Source organism: Alligator mississippiensis, chromosome 7, assembly GCF_030867095.1.
Source record: "Alligator mississippiensis isolate rAllMis1 chromosome 7, rAllMis1, whole genome shotgun sequence".
Lineage (NCBI taxonomy): Eukaryota > Metazoa > Chordata > Crocodylia > Alligatoridae > Alligator > Alligator mississippiensis.
In genome coordinates this window covers 46,587,417-46,609,789 of record NC_081830.1, presented here as the reverse complement: position 1 = coordinate 46,609,789, position 22,373 = coordinate 46,587,417, and the positions used below count along the sequence as shown (strand labels likewise).

General features: G+C 42.8%; 1 protein-coding gene across 4 annotated transcripts in view; it reads right to left on the bottom strand.

Annotated features, from left to right (window-relative positions):
- The window catches only part of CLSTN2 (calsyntenin 2), an 846,150-nt gene that overhangs the window by 203,136 nt on the left and 620,641 nt on the right, over nt 1-22,373 (bottom strand). For all 4 annotated transcript variants that reach the window (XM_019478714.2, XM_019478713.2, XM_059730939.1 and 1 more), the window contains one exon: nt 1,644-1,839. In XM_019478714.2, coding sequence (XP_019334259.1) covers nt 1,644-1,839 — 196 coding nt within the window. The remainder of the gene's footprint in view (nt 1-1,643; nt 1,840-22,373) is intronic.

The window sequence follows — 22,373 nt, the reverse complement described above, 5'->3', positions numbered from 1 at the left end:
GGGACATGAGAGGTCGGAGGAGCCACCACTGGAGGCATGGGGAACAGAAGAGCACCTAGCTGGCTGCAGCCACATCAAGAACAGCCCTGCCAGAATCTGAATGTGCTGAAGCCCAGGCTTGCAGAGCTGTTCTGCTTCTCTCGCCACCAGCACCCACTCCTCCTCCCTGCCCCTGCTGTGCCACTCCGAGTGGGATGGAAAAAGCAGAGCCCCACATGGTGAGGCAGGAACCACCTAGCTGAGTCCCCCCACACTGGGAGCATAGCTTCTGGCAGGGCTGTTGCCAGTGCAACTGCAATCAGCCAGATGCTGCTCTGCTCCCCTCACCTCCAGTGGGAGCCACCTTGCTGAAGCAACCCCTCCCCGCCTGCCTAGAGTGATGCAGCAGGGGCAGGAATGGGAAGAAGAGCTCCTGCTAGAGGCGTGGGGATCAGAGCAGCACCTGGCTGGCCTTAGCCACACCAGGAACAGCTCCACCGGAAGCTGCATCTGCTGGCTGGGCCCAGGCTGGCAGGGCTGTTGTGCACCCCTTGCCTCCAATGGTAACTCCTCCTCCTGCCACTGAGGCCCCACTTGGGAGGGTGGGCAGAGGGGAAACTTCAATTGGGTGGCTCCCGCTGGAGGTGAGGAGAGCAGAGCAGCATTGGGAACAGCCCCACCAGAAGCTGCATATGCTGGTCCAGGCCCAGGCTCACAGATGCAGGCAGGAGTATGGTGCGGGCTCCCCCAGCCAGAGAAGGTAGGGCTGGGGCTCAGCCTCAGGCAGAGCACCACTGGGCAATCCATGGGCTGGATCCAGTCAGTTGACAGGCCAGATCTAGCCTGCAGGCCACATTTTGCTCACCCCATTCTAGATTTTCGTTTAAAATAGATAACAGTGCAGGCCAGAATATATTCTATAATATAAAAATTACTGAGCAGCCTATATAAACAAAAGCTTGCAATAACTGGCTTAGTTAAATGGATCAGACAGCAGGTTGAACACTTGATATGACAGTTTTCCTCTCTCCTCTCAGGTATACTTCATCTTTAAGGACAAGTATCAGATGAAAAAAGCAGCATTGTGTCCTTAACTGCATGCTGAGACACTGGCTCCATATTAATTCAGTCAAGAGAGCCGCTTGCTGACCCTCAATATCACCTCCAACAGCATCTGAATTTGTGGAGATTTCCTATCCAAGTGCTGACCTAGTCAGGCTTGGATCTAACAAAAACCTAGTGCAAAGGAAGAGTTGCTGCAGCATACACAGGAAAAGAAGCAAAAAAAACCCAACACTGATAGCTATTTTCCCCTCCTGAAGAAGATTTTTTTTCACCATTTGAAATGAGCAGAATCAAGAGACAACATATTTTGGTTTCACAATTAAAAAAAATAAAATGCTATAGTCCATTTAATCACCAGTGCTATTGCAAATATTTAAATGCTTAGCTTAATACACAGTCCAGTACATCAAACTGATGCTGGAGAGAGTAACATATGTTCATAAAGAAAAGGCACTAAAAATGGGCATTCAATTCCGGTGATAGTATTTTGTTTTCATTTGCTTCTTATTGATAACATCAAAATAAGCTCTTCAACCTGAACTGCATCACACTGTAAATACATGCCCCAGTCAATCTTTTCTTTTCTCATTGTCACTCACTTATGAGATTTCTTCCAGTTTGTTCCGCTAGGTCCTGCTCCACAGTCATAAGCCTGGATGATGAATGTGTACTCCTTCTGCAGTTCACAGTCAATTGGACGTTTTGCTCGAAGACGACCTTCTCCAGATGTCTTGTTTAGCACAACAGCTTCAAAGGGCATTTCCTGCCCATGAATTTTAAAAGCGCAGATTTCACCTGTAAAAAATAACATGAGAATATATATAGGAAAAACTGATTCATGCACATTTAAGTGACAACACACATACTGGCAACTACTTGTTTTTCAAACATGAACTATTCTCTGAACATACTAACAACCCATATTTCCAGCTGAAATAAGAGGAACCTCATCTAAAGAAACCTGTATCATCATCCTGATTTAGCAGAACACAGTTCTTCAGAAAAAAATCTATATATTCATCCTCTGTGGGTGCATCTATACAAGATGCTTACTGCATATTAGCCTAATAACACTGTGCAATAGCATGGCAGTTAAAAACCATGCTAACAGCCTACTGCGCAGTGTTATTAAGCTAATGTGCAGTAAGTGTCACAAAAAACTGCGCTGGTGCTACTGCAGAGTAAATCTAGTACTGTGCATTTAGTCAGTACTTCATTAAACAAGTACTAAACTAAATGTGCAGTAATTAGGGTGCATTAATAAACATGTAGATTCACCCTGTCTTTACAAAATGCTACAGCTTCAGAGTACAAATCATCAGACTTCTCCATTATGTGCAGGAAAAAAGAGTATGTGACGTTTCTTGTGAGAGAGCATATATATTTGATAAAGTTACAGTGGTAGGAGAGCAAATGGCCAGATATCAAAATCTGAAGGTATGGTGATATTTTAAAACTCCAGTCTTTCCTCACTCTGTCTGCAAAATGCCTGAATGCTAGAGCTTTATCCAGGTGGAGTAGATTTCACCTTCAGTCAGGTTCTGATAGGGCTAAGATCCTGTGATTTGGTTAGCTGTAATGGGAGGTCTGAGTATTCAGCATCCAGGATCAGGGTTGGATAGCTATTTATGAACTCTAAGGGCGTGTCCACACATGCAAGCATGTGCGCTTGCAGCAGCTCAAATAGAAGCGGTGCAAATTTGAGCCCGGGCTTTTTGCTTCAGTGCACAGGCTCAAACATGCACTTTGGTGTGGAGCAAATTGTGCCACTTGGGGCAAAATAACCCTGCCTGGCTCCTCCCGGATCAGTGGGAGCTAGAGGCAGGGCCAACACCTGTGCTGTCCCCAGCAGTATAAAAAGCTGCCCTGTCCTGGCCCCATCCATACAAAAAGCTGCCCTGGTAAGCAGCTTGGGGCTACTCGCTTTCTGGAACTTCTGGAGCCCAGCCAATTGATACCTGGGGACACTACCCCTTGTGCCAGCTGGACTGTTGCAGCAGCATCCCAAATCCATTTTTTAAAATACCCCAAAATCCATGTTCTTCCACATTTAAAACAAAAAACCACTCTATACATACACACACATATCTAGAGAGAGAGAGAGTGATAAATTGGGTAACTATTGGTATATTTACAATGTTAAAGCAATTTGGAAGCCAACCAGTGTCTCTATTATCATGAAAAAATAAATTCTAAATACCTATATGTGTTGATGTGTGCTTTTGGTTTTCTTCATACATGATGGGTGTGTGATGGGGGGGATGTGGTGTTTGCAGGAAGGGAATGATAAGGGGTATGGGGGAAGTCAGGTGGGTGGATGTGGCAGGATGTGGGTTGGTCTGTGGGTAGGACTGGGGCAATTGCTGGGGGCACTGTGGGTGTGGAAGACCTTGTGTGGGGGCTGCTCAGGAGGGGTGGGTCCCCTGGCCCCCCACAGGGTGCAGGCCCCCCAGCACATGGAATGCCCCTGCCCACCCAGCGTCCCAGCTCCCCCCTGGAGAGCCACAGCCCCTATCCCCCACAGGGTCCCAACCCCCCTGCCCAGGGTCCCAGGCACCCTGGAGGCAACAGCATCTCATGTGGTCACTGTTATGTAACAACTAGAAACTGAAACGAGAAATAGTATTCACTGCATCCTGTAACAATGGCTTTTTCTCATGTTTTGTAATAATGAAGTTTCTCCCCCAGTTATACAATCTGTCAGGATAAATTCCAACTTTAGGTTTTAGGTTTTTGCTTTTATTATTTTATTGATCCAATGTTTGATTATGAACAATACAATATTTTCAAAATCAAAATCTGGCATCATTTTTAGGATAAAAATAGCTTACGCCAAGAAAAAAGAAAAGAAAGACAAAGCTCAACCTTAAAGGTCTCCTTCAAATTAAGCTCTTACATCAATTTCCCTTCTCTACACAACATAAAAATTGTACGTAGAGGCAACATAGGTTCGGATTACCTCTTGGCTAATATTTTACAAATCTACTAAACAATGCATGTCCCACTACTATGTTGGATACTCAAGACTTATGTAGTTTAATTACAACTTTTATATCCCCAAATGCTAAAGACAATGTTTTGCAGGCACAGTGGACACAGGGCATTTGTAAAAATGAAGCAAAGAAACCATGTACATTTCTGATTTGGCCAAAGCAACACAATTACACTAAAAGAAAATATTTGAATAATGGATAAAAATGTCCTTTAAAAGGAATATTTCACAATTATTTCCAAATAGAGTGCACGTTAATGAGAAAATTAAATTAAAATCCTAAAAATTATTAAGATATTATGGCACCTTAAGTATTTTAAAAATAGAACCAATGACATGGCTTATATTAGCCTTAGTGGCTCAGAAGATGAAGTCATTTTTAATTGTGTTTACAATACTAGCGCAGTAGTCGGTATGTTTCTAGCACAATGTTTACAAATATATCAAATGAGTGTTGTTCCTGACTGATGCATTTGTAATGTTTCAGAAATATAATTATAACATGAAGCCCTTAACTGTTACTCCTTAAAAATAGGGGATCAAATTTAGGCATAACTGAAGTCAATACAGGCTGGGACCAGTTGCATATAGGCTTTACATTACTCACTTGGTACTTTCATTATTATTATGAAATATCCTATTCAGGAACAGGAACTAAGTTTTTGTATTTTTATACTCTAACATCAATTTACATAACATAACATCCTGAGAAGCCACTTTTGGCTGCAACAGTACAACACTAACTAATTGACTTTCAATTCCAAAAGCAAAATCAGTTAGGGTATATTGCTCATTAATGAGGATTTCCGGGGAACTGCTCATTGTTACCCAACAGATAATACCAGTTTATTTGTGCTTAGCCTTTCCCCCCTTTCATTGGTTTTGAGCAGTTGATTCTCTACAATGCAGAAGTTTGCTTTGGTGCCAACGTTGGCCTTCCAGTGAGTTAAGGGAGGGTTGCAAGCATAACACCAGCTCATTGTACACAGATTCATTTAAGTTATCCACATGGTAAATAAATACTACTAACACTCTCATCAGAGACCAGTGATGAATGTAGTTGTCATTCCTGCTCCCACACTGGTCATTCTGCATTTCCTCCTACATTGCCTGAGAAATAACTTTGGTCTGCTTTAATACAAGCAAAGGACAACAACTTTCACAACCACAACCCAAAACAATCCTTACACACTGATTTAGTTTTCCGCGCTACATAATATAAGTGAAGGTACTAGGCTTGGGTTTTGGTTTTAATTGAGTCTTTTCGCCTTCCCTCAAAAATTTCTATAGGACTGATCTGAAGGGAACTGAGGGGTGAAACACTGGTTCCCAAAATGACTGCAGAGAGGGCTGCATTAGTTTTAGAAAGAAACATTGAGGGCATTTGACCCTTATCCTGTTATCTTTGAATAAGAAGGCCTGAGACAAATGCTGTTAACTTGCAGTCTCAAGTCTCCAGTAGCGGAGGTTAGTTGCAATGATTTATTTTACTTTACAGTTTGGGAACTGGTATCCTAAGAATGTTGTTCAGAGAGAGTGGTCCTGGATACTGGGAATGAACAAAGGTGTTACTATCATGCGGTGATATAGGATCACTCTGTTCTTCCCTTGTATTGCTGTGGCTCATGTCAGTACATTGGGAATGATCCTTGGAAACCAGGGTGCATCTGTTATTTTCCAGTCTAATAATAGGTAATTCTTATAGCATTAACTATTGACTGAAGCATTACATTGCGGTCTGAGATACTGTATTTTAATATGTTTCTGTCCATATTGTCCATACTGGCATCAAACATATGATGCACTTACTAATTTAGAGACCCACATTATTTAAAGCTGTACACTCAGGTAGAGATCTGTAAACTACTAACATGAGGTAATTAATCATATAATTTCCTTCTGAGGAATTATACAATTTTCCATTATTGAAACATAATTAACAATTTTCTTTGACATGCATTCTTAAAAACAAAATGTAATATTTCATTATTTCCATGTATAGGTTTTAGGATTCTAATTAAAAACAACAATTAGCCAGACTGTGCTAATTACTCGCATTTAAGTGAATGGCAAAACTCTCATTGACTTTAAAGGCAGCAAATTGGGCTCCTAACATTTCTGCTACTACTTCAATGGTTATACAGAGGAAACCATTGGAATTTATAAGAGATATGTAATACAGCCTATCAAATGAATTTAAGGAGGCTTCATAGAAAAGTAGGTTTGAAAGGGACCTCACAAGGTCATACACAGTCCAGTCCCCTACTGAAGGTAGGATCATCCACAACTAACCTATCCCAACCAAGTGTTTGTGTAACCTGTTTGTGAAAACTTTCGAGGATGGAGATTCCACGGTTTCTCTAGGTAGCCTGTTGCAATGCTCGACTAGCCTCATAGTCAGAAAGTTCCTCCTAATCTCCAGCCTAAATTTCCTCAGATGAAATGCGAGGCCATTAATCTTAGTCTTGTCCTCTATGGCTGCAGAGAATTGTGTACCTCTGCCCTCTCTATAATCTTCTGTCTAGTAATCTCCACTATATCCCCCTTCAGTCTTCTGTTCTCCAGACTAAATAACACTAGTTCTTTCAGCCTTTCCTCATAAGCAATGCCTGTGTGGCCCCTAATAATGTTTTTTCTCTGTGTTCAACTCTTTCCAAACTGTTCATATGCTTTTTGAAGTATAGGGCCCAAAACTGGGCATAGTACTCCAGATGACACAGTACTCGATCAGTGCTGAATAGAGCAGAAAAATCACTTCCCTTGATTTGCACGTAACACTCCTGTGAATACAACTCAGAATGCTGTTGGCTTTTGTTGCAACAAGAGCACACTGTTGGCTCATATTCATCTTACTGTCCATCATAACCCCCATCATAGGCTGCAGAATGGAGTGGGCCACTGGAGCCATGGCCCGACCAACTTTTAGCATGTTCATTTATATAACCCACAAATGCACAATTGTCATTCCGGTTAAAACTGTACAGCTATTTTTTTTTTTTAAACAGCATAGCTAGCTAAATTAATGTGCTAAAAGTTGGTCGGGCCATGGCCTGGATGGCCCACCCCATTCCACGGCCTATGACCCCCAGGTCCTTCTCTGTGGTACTACAGCCTAACTAATAAACCCTGGTCTATAGTTGTGCATGCAGTCATTCAATCCCAAAGGAAGAACTTTGCACTTGTCCTTGTTGAATCACATCTCATTGATTGCGGACCATTTCTTCAGTCTATCCAGGTTATTCTGGATCCTAGCCCTAACCTGTGCAGTATCTGCAACTCCACCCAACTGGGTGTCATCTGCACATTTGCTAAGTGTGAATTCAATCCCATCTTCCAAATAATTAATGAAGATATTAAACAAAATCAGCCCAGTAGGAACCACTGGGGAACCCTGCTTGATACTTCTTCCCCCATGGATTTTGAGCCATTGCTAACTACATTGAGTATGATGATCCAATCAGTTATCTATCCACCGTACAGTACTTTCATCTATGCTGTGTTACCTTAGCTTGTTAATAAGAAGGTCTTGGGAGACAACGTCAAAAATACTGGTAAAGTCAAGATATAACATTGCTCTCCCTCATCCAGACAGCCTGTCACCTTATCATAGATGCAAATCATGTTGGTCAGGCATGATTTGCTCTTGATGCATCTATGCTGGGTATTTCTCTAGGTGCTTCACACAAGATTCCTTGAGGACCTGCTCAATAATGTTTCCAGGTATCAAGGTCAAGCTGACTGATCTAAAATTCCCTAGATCCTCCTTCCCTTTCTTAAAGTTGGGCACTATAGTTGCCCTTTTCCAATCATGCAGGAACTTGCTTGACCTTTACAAGCACTCAAAAAAATAGTTAACGGATCTGAAATTACTTCAGCCAATTTCTTCAGTACCCTAGCGTGCATTCCATCTGGCTCTGCTGGCATGAAATCATCTAGTTTCTCTAAGTAATCCCTTACCTGTTCTTCTTCTATTCTAGGCCAAGTGTGCTCAACCTGCAGCTTGCAGAGTACACAGGGATCCCCACAAACCATGTCCCTACATGCTAAATCATGTGTGCAGGACAGCATGGGGCCCAATCCTAGTGTATTGTGCTGGGTGGAGGTGGCATAGTGCCCTGGAGCCTGGCCCAGCATGCAGGACTGGGCAGAGGCAGCATGGGTCCCCAGAGGGTTCGTGCAAAGCAGAGGCAGTGTAAAGCCCAGGGGGTCTGATCCCACCATGCACGTGCAGCATCAGGCCCAATCCCAACACGCATGCTCCAATCTAGCTTGCATACCCGCCCCATGCCATTCACCTAGCCCATGGAGTCAAAATATGCCAGTGGAGTCACCACTGCCAGTGGTTATTTAAACCAAAATAGCCAGTGGAGTCACCGCTGCCCTAGGTTATTTATCTCCTTCCCCATCTTTGTTACCAACTGAATTTGTCATCTGGTAGCTGCCCCTATTTGTGAAGGCTGAAGTAAAAAAAGGCATCAAATACTTCAGGCTTCTCTGCATTATCTGTAACTAGATTGCCTTCTGCATTGCATAAGGGATATATGGTTTTTCTGGTCTTCCTCTTACTTTTGACATATTTGTATAATCCCTTTTTATTGCCTTTCATGTCCCTTGCCAGCTGCATTTCAAATTGTGTCTTGGTTTTTCTAATTTATTCCCTTCATACCTACATGATACTCTTATACTCTTCCCTAATACTATGACCAAGTTTTCACTTTCTGTAGGATTCCTTTTTGAGTTTCAATTCAATAAAGAGATTGCCATCTATAAAAATATACTATAGACGTTTATTTTGTTTTGTTTTTCCTTATATCTGACCTTTGAGTCTACCTTTCCTTATTTGTCAACATACAGAGCACTTAGAAGATGCAACGCTTCTGTGGAGATGCTCACACTTCTCAGCATTTGATCACTCATCAACATTTAGCATTAACTGACACTTGGGCCTGAATACACAGTTCCTAATAAGCAACTTACACTGACTCCAATTGGAACCACATACATGCGCAGGGTGTACAGTTGAGCTCAGATATTTTTAAATTATTGTTATTAGTTTTCAGAGCAATTCTTATTGCATTTCTAGGTATATCTACTTAGATGAGAAAACTCCATAATTGTGTATTGGATCATTTATTTAGAATATTATCATTACAGATTTTTGTTGGCTTGCTTTTTAAAGGTAAATATTATACTCATGAAAGATACCAAATTGCCTGTTTATAAAGGCACAAGTTTTCTGTTCATTCACAAATCTGGTTAACACCTTACTGAAGTTGCATCTCTATCCTCTCTCAAAGGAGCCTAGGTAGGAATGGGAAGTTCAGTCATCATGCCCATTCAGCTGTTGGTTTCTACCTACCAATACATTCTTGCTTATGTGAAGTTTTTAGAAACTAGACTGAACAGCTGGATTTAAATCAGCCACTTCACAATAGGGCCAAGGTTAGCAACCTATGGCCCATGGGCCAGAAATGGCCTGCAGAGCCCTTGGACCCAGCCCTCAAAGATGAGGCTTTCACAGTGTTCAGCAGAGGAAGGCTTTGGGTAGGACATCTCACCATGCTGCTGAAAGGAGAGGCGGTGGCCATGGGCAGGTCCTAACACCTACCTGCCTGCCTGCCTCTGCCCCAAGGTGGGTCAGACTGACCTACAGCTGGAAAAGGTTGCCACTGACATAGGGTATTTGAAAGTTATCAGTACCACTTGCATTTAATACCACCCAAGGTTAATCACTGCAGGAGTGGAACCTTCTGAACCCATTATGTCTATCAGATGAATTAACCAGCCCTCCAAGAGCTTTTCAAGGATTCATTTCAAATTTGTTTGTGGATACATTTCTGACCTTAAAGTAAATCAGGATGAGATCCAGTGAGGTTGATTAAATTAAATTATAGTGGCATTAAACATAAACAGGTTCTCACACCTTATTTAGCCCTCAATGGCCACATCCACAAGAGCAGGGGCATGCATTTGCAGCAGCACAAATAGTAGCGGCACAAATTTGCACAGCTACTTTGTGCTGCAGTGCATGCTCGTGTGGTTTGCAGCAGGACACATTGTCCCACTGCTGCATGTGCTGCAGGAGGGGCTGGCTGGGGCACAGGGTGCTTCAGCATGGGCCTAGCCAGTACGCAGCCCTCACACTGTTGCATCCTGTGCCTCAGCCAGCCAGAGAGGCACATGGAGATGGGGGAGCAGTCAGCCCAGGGCTGCCTGCTCACCCATCTCTGTGTGGTGCAAAGCCCCTGTACTGAGGCACACTGTGCCCCAGCCAACTGCACCACAGCTGCCTGGGGTGCAGTATGCCTCAAGACCAGGGAGCAGGAACCCATGGGCTGTCTGCTCCCCTGTCTCTGTGTGCCTCAGCACAAGGGCTCTGCCGCAGAGCCCCCACACTGAGGCAGATGCAGCCCCTGTCTTGAGGCACACTGAGCCCCAACCAGCCATGGAACAGCTGGCTGGGGTGCAGTGTGTCTCAAGACAGGGGAGCAGGCAGGTCCCTGGGCTGGCTGCTTCCCCATCTCGAGTCACACTGCACCCCAGGCAGCTGCTCTGAGGCTGGCCAGGGTGCAGTGTGCCTCGAGATAAGTTTCTGTATGCCTCAGCACAGGAGCTCTGCAGGAGAGCCCATGCTGAGGCATGTGGAGACAGGGTAGCATCCAGCCAGGGAGTTGCCTGGTCCCCTGTCCCAAGACACACTGTGCCCCAGCCAGTCCTGAAGCACCTCAGGGTGCCTCAGTGTGGGGGGTCTGCAGCGCATGGAGATGGAGGAGCAGGCAGCTCAAGGCTACCTGCTCTCCCATCTCTGCATTTGTCCCAGCACACAGCATTTTGTCATACTTTCTGCTGCTTTTTTACCCAGGGTTTTTTTTCCTACCAGGAAATCCCGGGAGCAGATTTTGCCCAAGAGCTGCTAATTAGTAATGTCACACAGTTTGACATGCAACATGTGTGGTTTGCAGTACTGCAAACCTGCATATCTGGATCCAGCCTGTGTGTCCTTCAGCACATACAATCACTATTTTATGAACAATTGTCTTTTAAGAATATCTAGAGTGTGTGTGGGTGTTCATGTGTGTGTAATCATCTAATATATACACTATAGAACTGTGCAACAAATGTATGCACCTATCTTAAAAGTCCAACTTGTAGCCACTTTATACAAATGATTTTTTTATTTTTATATTAAACCTTCCAATATAATGATTATTGACAGGTATGCGAGCTAAGATTGTGCAAATATTTCACACAGTCACTGTTGTATGTTCTTGGAGTTTTTCAGTGGCACAAGAAAGCTTGTTTTCTTCACGTGGGTTGTTTTTTTTTGTCACTTCCCCTGACTGTGCACTGTAACTATCACTTAAATAATTAGGACAAGCATTTTTCCCAAAGAAAAGGGCAAAATAATAGTTATTATTCCTAAATTGGGATATGTAAGATAATATTTAGTTCTAAACAAAACATTATACCTAGCATGAGTACGGTTTTACTTCTACTGCATATTCTTTTCCAGCTCAATGAAGTTGATGTTATTAAACTTAGTGAACTACTAAAATCTAGAAAGCTGTACTAGAATCATAAACGGAGGGAGAAGTAGGTATCTTAATAAAAGAGAGTAATTATTTTTTGATCGTGTCTAATTTTATGAGCAATGGACTTAATCAACCAGAGTGCAAAACCATGGCCATACTCTTCGCTTTATTCCTGTGGTCTTCAAAGTTGAAAAATTGAGAAAATTATTCTTGGACTTTAAGTGTTTGATTATTGTCATTAAGTCTCTTATTTCACCTAACTTTATTCTGCTCGTAAAAAGGAAAATCATTTACTTTGGGAGGAAAGGTGATCTTGTGAGGGTAGGGAAGTGTTTTTCAACTTTTTCTAGTTCAAGGCACACTTACATTAGTAATAATTTTCCACGGCACACCTGTTAAGGCATTCCTCATCCTCATACCTATTGTAATTGCCATGGCAAAATTCTGTGGCACATTGGTTCATTTCTAACGGCACACTTTTATGCCACGGCACACCGGTTAGGAAACACTGGGCTAGGGTACAAGCCTGAAGTCAGATCTAGGCTATCTTCCTGGACCCAGCACAAGAAAGTCACTTAAGTCACACAGCACACCAAGCTTTTCAAATGTTTGAAAAGTTTACTCTAAATGCATAAACAAACCACATAATAAGTATTTTATCAGAGCTGCTAAAAACCTCTGAACACCTTGAGCAAAACAGAAATGTGAGCCTACAGCTCAGCTGAATATCAGATTGCAGTCAAAGGCTTAAGAGCTCATGTCCTGCAGTCGGATCTGTGCAAAGACAACCTTACACTCTGAATGAATTTTATCGCACAAACTTCAGGTTCATAAAAAAGTCTCTTCCCCTGAATTTAATTGCTGGATTGGAGCTCATGGTAAATATTGACTTGGGTAGCTAAATTTTAGGCAACTAGAAAATGTTCTCTTTTAATCTTCTGCGTGGCTACAGTTTTACATAAAAAGGAAATAATACTTACTTCTCCCAAAGGGTTACTGTTTAAATTTTAAAATATTTAAAAGTGTTTTGAGATCCTTAGTTCTAAAGCATTATTAAAATACAGAGTATGTTAATTCATTTCTCTCAGCAATCAATACTTACCATATTAAGAGTTTCATTTGTTTATTGTGACTAGCCTTTAAGTAATCCTGAATATTTAACAATTCTTTTTGTTTCTTCACTTCTTCAGCATTAAGAAAAGGAATAAAGGAAGAGTGTTTAGATATTAGGAACAGTGACAGGGATTTACAGCGTGCAATCTATAGAAGGGCTCCAGCCACCAGTGGTACAAATGTCTTCATAACTATATTCAGATTGTGCCAGCCACAGCATATGAACTTTCTAAACTTTGGCAGCTCCTTGTTTACATGTATTCATCAGTATCCCTATGTATTGTCTACAGGGGCAAATCCAGGTGGGGTGCTGAGGACAGAGGGGGAGGAAGGGGATAAGGAGAATAGGGATCATGGATGGAGGGGAACAGGATTCTTAACTGCTTTTAAGTCCCTGCTCCTAAGCCTGCAACATGATCTGTCTGTCTGTCTGTGAGCAAGGGTGCAGCCTCTGCACCCCGTTCACAAAATGCTGGGTCCACTCATGATTGTATTAACATGGGGGCAGAGATACCATTCAACAGTAGGGTGAGCTGTGCCAGTGAGGTCACCTGTGAAGAGCTTGGACTCCACCCCTGTGCTCTTACTTTTCCATAGTTACCAACTATTTTGACTTCATCGTTTTTTCATACAATTTCTAGTGTCAATCATGATTTTATGAGACTTGTTTTTTGGGGGTTTTTTTTAGAGAAACTGTTTCTAGGCCTAGTAGTCACACTGGTAAATTTCCTGATGTTGATTGTGTAATCCTGACATTTCATCAGCAGTTTACTTTTTTGAGTGCGTGCACATACAGGACAAAGAATTCAATCATTCTAATATTATAAAAGCCTTAGTCTGACTGTCCATCTGTCCATAAAGCTTTATTTGCACTCTGATTGGTTGTCTCGGCCCCAGCCCGAAGCAGCAGGAGGGAGGCAGAGAGCGGCCCTGACCCAAACCCAAAGTGGTGGGGGGAGGTGGGGAATAGCCCAGGCCCCAGCCCTGCCCTGAAGCCAGGGGAGGGGAGGAGAAGGGTGGAGAACAGCCCTGGCCCAAAGCTGCAGGGGAAGGCAGGGAATGACCCAGGCACCAGCCCCAACCCCAGCCCGAAGCAGCAGAGGGGTTGGAGGAAAGACCCCAAACCCAGCCCGAAGCGGCGGGGCGGGGGGGTGGGGGCAGGGAGCAGCCCTGGCTCCAGCCCAAAGCAGCAGAAGGAGGGATGGAATGGCCCTTGCCCCAGCCCCAGCCATGGCCCGAAGTGGCGGGGGGCAGCAGCTCCAGCCCCAGCCCAAGGTGGAGGGGGAACAGGACACAGGCCTCTGTCCCCCTCTTCCCACATCATTCTTGATGGGCAATTTGCTAGTAATGCTTAGAAAAGGCATAGCATAGTCCCAATAACAGGTGCATAATTATTAACTATATTGGCACAATCATGTGCTAAAGGCTTCAAAGTAATAATAAAATACTTAGAAAATAATCTTACAATTATAAATTTAAAACTGCAAACATATTAACCAGAAACACTATCCTCTGTGGACTAATTGGGACCTAATTAATCTGTTTCCAATTGTTTCATTTCCTTATCTATGTTTAATGAACATCAACAGTAGTTGTAACCACACAGAGTAATGCTTTTTGCTTTAACACATAGCTCTGTTTGGCTATTGTGTAGTCCAAGTACATAATGTAGCTTCCACCTTTATGATCAATGATTGCATATTTTCCATTTACATATCAGAAATCTGTAGTAGTAGATGGAACATCAATTCATGTCAGTCAGTCAGTCATCTCGCAGTAAACAGTGGAGGCCAGATGCTGCAAATGCCCTAATTCCATGTCTGTCTGAAAGATGGATCATGCCACAATTTCTCATTCAGATTAGTGAGGTCCACAGTGATGAAAATAGGAGATAATTTGCTCTGTGAGGCACTGACCCATTTTAGTGTGCATATCCTTTGAAAAAGGTGAAACTATTATTATAATAAAGACCTAGAGGACTTTGTGTGTAAGATTAAAAAGGGAATTACAATGGATGCAGTAATTTGTTATCACTTTAAGCATTGCTGAGTTGTTAAAGGACAAATGCTAATAGAATATATGAAAGTAGCTTATCATATTAAGAAGTTAATGATTCATAATGTGACTGGAATTTCAAATTAAACAGAGATCTAGGATCAAGAACATTTGTTGGCAAACACCTACTGCTTGCAGAATCACCACTCCCTGATAGTCAATTAAACTCAACAAAAACTACAGTGCAGCTTGATGGGTGCACCAACATGATCTGTTCCACTCAGTTTCCTTGTGAGACATACAAAATCACTCCTCTAGGGCACACAGAATATAAGAAAAAAAATGGTGGCATGTCATGTTTGGATTAGAAAACTAGCGGCTGTTAGTCTTTGGAGGACTCAGCAGTGACAGAAAAAGTTAATTTTTAATTAAACTGTCTTCCCCAAGGCCTTTCAGCATGATATAAAATTTCTTTGAGCAGGAAGCTTGCAACACTATTTTTTTAAATTATTTTTCTAAATATTTTTAAATGTGTTATTTAGGGTATAACTAACTTATTAGGTGAGGCAGAGGTGGTAACTGTGCACCAACTCTTAGTCTTTTATTTCTCAGAGTTTGAAGGTGGCATGTATAATATCCCATATAAGGAACTTTGGACCATATTTAGACAAAATGTAAGCAGCTGACTGCACCATCAAAGTTAGTAGAGAGGTATTGGCTTCCACTAAGACTAAATTTGGTCCCCTATTTGTAAGCCATCATTTGTAAGCTTTACTCTGAACTGTTCTGTGGTAATTCAATTTCAGTGTATAATGTACATCACGGCGGTCCAACTTCTGGACTGCAAGCAGGGAGGGCATACTGCATGAGCCCCCCACCATGCAACTAGCTTAGATCTGCTCCCTCCTCCACCTTCTCTACTATGCAGGCAGAGTGGGCAGCCTAGCTCTTCACTCTGCTTGCTGAACATGCATAGGGAATAGTGCAAGTCTCTCAGCTGCACACACTGCTTAGGCAGTATAGCCTCTCTCTTGGTGGTGCAGCTTGAACAACCTGGCCCATCTATTGCCACATGGGCAGCTTGGCTCTCTCTCATGCCATGCACAACCAGAAGTCAAGGGAACCTGTAAACTCCTTCCACCATAGCAGAAGGAGCTATAGGGAGTGCAGTGGCTGGGTCGAAGCCTGGAAGGTCCCAACTTAACCCACTGTGAACCACATGTCACTCATAGGCCACCATTTGGACAGCCTTTGAGGTACATGGTATATTCTGATTTTCACAGATAAGCAGTTTTACTTTTGTAGTATTGCAGTGTGAATGTAAGCATATTGCTGATTTGCTATATATGCTCTCACTTCAATAAGTTTTAAAATGCCTAGCTTTCTTAGGATTAGTTTGAACATATAAGACCTTCTTTAATTAGAATTCACTCCATTAGTGTTCAAGATGAGAAGATGTTAAGTAATGATCTTATTGGTAACTTATTTCTTCACTCCTGAGCTCTGACAAGGAAGCTCATGACAAAAGTCTGACAAGATAACTTATATGGTATATACAGTTGCAAGGCACTGTGAGTTGTTTGTGATAGAAATATCTGTGGGCTGTAGAGGCTTATTCAGAAAACCAAATAAAATCAATTGAAGAACCATGACTCTCTAATGTAATATATCTTAACTAAACCAAGACAATACAGATAAGTTTGGGATTTGAGTTTTCATATTGTGTACACATCTATAATTTACTTAGGCCCCTCATGGACATTACACTTAAGATGTGAATAACTGGTTAATTATGTCTTAGGTAGTGACCTGGCTTGACATTCATTCAATTAATGGCATGCTAAAATGAGGAATAAGCTACAAAATCATTACACAAAATATATGTAAAAACTTTGTGACTGGTTCTTACCATGACTTTAATTGAATGCATGGCAAATGCTCCCAGCCTCTGGAGCCTTTCAATGGCTCCCCAAAAAAAGGGGGGGGGGACACCATATGATCTCACAACTAAGAGCCTGGTCAACTGATCAGAGCTCCTAGAAGCATGAACTCCCACAGCTGGGAGCTCTGATCAACTGATCGGGGCTCCATAGTAAGAGAGTGCAAGGAACTAAGCTTACTACTTGCCAGCTCATCAGCAATATGAAACAATGGGATCTGATACTGGGTTCTACAATTATGCTTCCTGCTATGCCCTTACAAAAACTATTCTTAGAATTTATTTCCAGGTATTTCACTTTGGTCGGCCAACTACTGTTTTTTTTCTGCTGGAGTAAAATCTAAAAGAGATCAACTGAACAAAAGCTAAAGTGGTACTACATTAGGTCCACTGAAAAAAAATCCAAAACAGTGATTTTGGGAGCTTGAACTGAGACAGTTGGTTGGATAGGTCAAGGTCATGCAGCCCAGTGCCTAAGATAATTAGATCCAAATTGCATTAAGCTTGAAAATAAGACACACCCGTAACATTACAGACCCACAGCTCTTCACTCACTGAGCTCTGGAGTTAGATTCCAGCAGTGTCCCCATGCACCCAGGTCATCTGACACATGTGCTAGTCTCACATCTGAGCTCATCTTTTCTGTCAGTCCTATACCAGTATCGCCTCATCCCTACCTTGTCTCTCCAGGTTCTGTGCTTGAGGAATCAAAAGCCATATTATTATTATTATATATTATTATTCCTATGCTTTACTGAGGGTGCATGAACAAACCATCTCCACATGCAGAGAGAATAACAAATAGGGCAGGAAACAGCTTGGCTTAGCAAAGAACTCTCCAGAGAGCTTAAGGACAAAAAGGAAATTTACAAGAAGTGGAAGCTTGGAGAGATGACTAGAGAGAAGTATGAGAACATTGTTTGGGCATGCAGGGATGAAATCAGGAAGTTCAAAGTGCAACTGGAGTTGCAGCTAAAAAAGATTGTGAAGGGTAACATGAAGGGTTTCTACATGTATGTCAGTAATAAGAGCAAGGTCAGGGAAAATGTGGGTTCCTTACTGAATGGGGGAGGCAAACTAGTGATAGATTAGGAGGAAAAGGCTGAAGTACTCAATGCCTTTTTTACCTTGGCCTTCACAGGCAAGGTCAGTTCCCAGACTACTGCACCAGCAGAACAATTTGGGAAGAAAGTGAGCAAGGGGAAAAGGTTTGGACCCAACTGGCTAAGCAGCAGCTCTGCAGAAAAGGACCTGGGGGTTACAGTGGACAATAAGCTGAACAGGAGTCAACAGTGTGCCCTTGTTGCAAGAAGACTAACAGCATACTGGGCTGTATTAGTAGGAACATGTTCAGCAGATCAAGGGAAGTAATTATTCCCCTGTATTCAGCACTGGTGATCGGGAATACTGTGTCCAGTTTTGCTGCCTCCCTCTCCCCTATAGAAAGTATGTCAACAAATTGAAGAGAGTGCAGCAGAAGGCAACAAAAATGGTTAGGGGGCTGAGGCACATGACTTCTGAGGTGAGGTTGAGGGAACTGGGCTTATTTAGTTTGCAGACTAAATAAGGCCGCGCAGAACTTCTACCTCTCCTCCCATCACCAAATTTCCTAACTTGTGAAGATCACAACAGGCCAGATGGCATAGCTCTGTGGGATGGTTTTGCCCTGAGCACACCTGCATTATTACATTAGAATATAAGAGAAATGATGAGGTTTTGAACTTCTCACCAATTGTCACATATAATTCCCTTATTAAATACATACTTATTTGTGTAATCTGCAATATGGAGAAATATGCATATAAAATAGATCTTAAAATAATGTATACTGTAGGTCTATCCAAGTTATTTGATTCGATATCCATGAAAATGTAAGAGAAATAAATACTACAGAAAAGTGGGAAAGGATATGAAATACAAATACCTCACCAAGTTTTCCAATCAACTGACTTACTTCAATGTGTCATTTCTAAGAGAAGCAGCTTAAAATAAAAAGCTTAGGAACACTAATTTGATCTTGGCATGGAGCCTGAGTCCATGGCTTTAATCTTTGAATCCAGCAGACAAACAGTATAGTAAAGCAGAACACCAAGTATAATTGTCAAGGGCCATATGGACTCTCCTGATCGTGAGGTTTCTTTCCCACTTCCTACAATTTGAATTTTTTTTTTTTAAAGAATATGGAAAAAAAAAAATCAGATCTAGGTATAGACTTGTTTTGAACTGTATCTCTAGACATGAGTTACTTTGCAGTACAGATTCACTATCCAAAGCATCATCACAAAGTCCTAAACCATAAGTAATTTACATAGATATCAAACTACCAAGGATCCTGAACAAAAAAGGATTATTTTTCTTCCTCAGACGGTATTCCCTCATCCCCTCCACTTTAGAAGGCCAACAACAAATGTAAAATTACTGATATCTGTAGATAGAAGCTAGTCTACAGAATGGAAATCAATCAGTAAAAGATTATAAATACATAAGTAAAAATAAATAGAAACATGGACCTTTCAAAGCTTAGGAACTAAAAGGTGATCCGCCAAGATTGCAGCCACCCCCACCCCCCTCACTGATTGGATGAGAAGGCTGCCTGTTGCATTGTTCCACCCCTTTCTGCAATCAGTAGTGAGGGATGGGGCCACATGACAGACAGCCCTCAGTCAATCAGTGGCGAGGCGTAGGGCCACCAGGGCTCCTTGACCAATGAGTGGCAAGGAGTGGGCAGGCCACAAAAGGCTGCAAAATCATCTCTGCACACCATGAGCGGCCCACAAAAATCCCTTTTACTTACCATGACTTAGGTAGGTCCCTATCTATAAGTAAGCCTGTTCCTCTCAAATGCATATGTATCAAGCACCAGGGGCAGTTAATGTATCAGCTAGTATTAGTTGATGTACTAGCCAACCTAGGCCCAAGAGAGGTATATATGGAGGCACTTCCAGTGACCATGGGAGCATTGAAGAGGGAGAAGCAAACAGGATAGTTTGCAAGCAGTTTGCTGGGAGCAAAAGGACAAAGGGGGAAAGGAACCAGACACCAAAGCAGGTCCTCAAAGAATCTGTTTCTAAGCACTTGGAGGAGAAGAAGGTAATTAGCAGGGATCCGGGTTTTCCATTTCCCATGGAAAAATGGAATAAACTGCGGATTTTTTACCGGAGGCAAACACAGATTTCTCCTTTTACTGGAGAAACCCACAAATTTTGCAATGAGCTCCCTGAAAGCTGGCAGATTTCCAGTCTGCGATGGGTTGGGAGGGTGTGGGAGGAGGGCGGTCAGGCAGGTGGAGTCATGTTCATGTATATGCACATGGCCCCAGGCAGCCTGGAGGGCAGCTTCCACAGGTAAACTGGGGGGGGGGGGGGCAGATTAAGGCCCCCTTAAGGAAGGAGGGAGAGAGTTGGGTAGGGCTAGGACTGCTGCCCAGCTGAGCAGTGCTTAGGGCCCAGGGCCACAATGTGCAGCTGCAGGGCCTCAGCAGGGAGCGGGACAGGGCACTGCAGACAGATGTGGGGGGCACGGGTTCCCCTGTCCCCCAGGACTGTGTGCTGCAGCAGTGAGCAATTCCCCCCACCCCGAGCCTGTGGCAGGGGGGAGATCTGGGCTTCACTGCTGCAGCAGCAGTCGCCTCCTGCCATGGGCAGGGGGCTACAGACACATGTCCCTGGCCCCGGCACCCTGGTAGCTGGGGGATCCCTCCAGCAGTACAGCAGAGAGCAATGAAAATGGTTTGGGGGCTGGGGCATGTGACCTATGAGAGGCTGAGAGCTGGGTTTATTTAGTTTGCAGAAGAGAAGACTGAGGGGGGATTTGGTAGCAGCATTTAACTACCTGAAGTGCTGTTGCAAAGAGGATGGAGCTAGACTGTTCTCAGTGGTGGCTGATGACAGAACAAGGAGCAACGGTCTCAAGTTGCAGCAAGAGAGGTTCCATCCTCTCTGGAATGATCTGGTTGGGGCTGGTCCTGCTTTGAGCGGGGAGTTAGATTAGATGACCTCCTGAGGTCCCTTCCAACCCTAATTTTCTATGATTCTGTGATTCTATGATTTTTGTGATTTGAATGCTATATTCATGTTATATCGACCCCAGGATTTCAGTCACTGGTACAGCTACACAAGTGCACACGTTTCACATATGAACACTATTTGAAGTGAAGGTTATTTCGGTTGTAAAATTATGCTACAGTGATATAAACAGTGTCTACATTACCAGGTGGTACCCGTATAGGTTCACCACTGAATAAAAGCCCAATGAAGAAACTAACAATCTCTTTCTATTAAAAAAATACCAAGTAGCACACCTACTACTGAAATAATTAAACTGACCAAAATGTGGGTAAGCCAGACTTAAGTTATTGAGAAAATAATAATTAACTAAAAGATTATCTAGGAGATAAATACCACCTTTGGCCACATACCTCCTTCTCTGACCAGCAGGAGGTGTGCTATGTACACAAATAGAGAGTCCAAAATAATATCCTCTGACCCACAGGCATTAACTAAAAATGGAATTCTACTTTCAATGCAAAGTCCATGAATTTGGTGCAAAAATAAGTTGTTTATTTTTTTAAACACTGAGAAAATTAACATATTTTTTTATATCACTGAAAAATCCTCATTGAAACAAAGTACCTGCAATTTTTACTAATAATATTATCAGACATCAGGTTTAAAACAAAGGGAAGTATTTTCTTACACAATGCATAACTAATGTTTTTAACCCATTGAAACAGGATGTTTTTCATTGTACCCTGTTTCTTATACTCATACTCAAAAATATCCACTCTACTGACCAGCAGCGTAGGGACACAGCTAGATGCCTAAGGCAGCTCTCGGAGACCATAAAAGCTAAAGAGGTGGTAGTCATGGGGGACCTAAACTACCCAAACATCTGCTGGGAGATGCAGACGGCAAAGTCCCACCGTTCATGCAGGTTTCTAACTTGTGTACAGGACCTCCACCTGACACAGGAGGTACATGGTCCCACTAGGGGGAATGCCATACTGGATCTGATATTGACAACAGGGGATGACATGGTAGGGGATCTACAGATCGATAGCCATCTGGGGGACAGTGATCACCTGATAATAGAATTCTTTATAAAACGTCGAGTGAATAAAGGTAACTAGTAGGGTGAAAGTGCTAGACTTTAGGAAAGCTGATTTCAATGTACTCAGACGATTAGTCAAAAACGCACTGCAGAGTAGGAGTTTTGAAGTGATGGGAGCCCAAGAAGGGTGGCTGTGCCTTAAGGAAATGATCCTTCGGGCACAAAGCAAGACGATCTCGATGCAAGGGAAAAGAGGGAAAGGGGCCAGGAGGCTTCCTTGGCTGACCACAGAAATCCAGGGCAGCCTAAGGGCCAAAAGGGGAGCACATAAAAAGTGGAAACAGGGAGAAATCAACAAAGACGAATATACCTCCTCTGCTCGCAATTGTAGGGAGGCAGTTAGACAGGCCAAAGCTACCATGGAGCTGAGGATGGCATCCCAAGTAAAGGACAACAAGAAATTGTTTTTTTAGATACATGGGGAGTAAAAGGAAGGCCCAAGGAGGAACAGGACCCCTGCTAAATGGGCAGAAACAATTGGTGACAGACAGGGGGGACAAAGCTGAACTCCTCAACGAGTTCTTTGCCTCAGTGTTGCTAAGCGAGGGGCACAACAAATCTCACACTGGGGTTGTAGAGAGGCAGCAGCAAGGCGCCAGACTACCATGCGTAGACCCTGAGATGGTGCAGAGTCACTTGGAAGAACTGG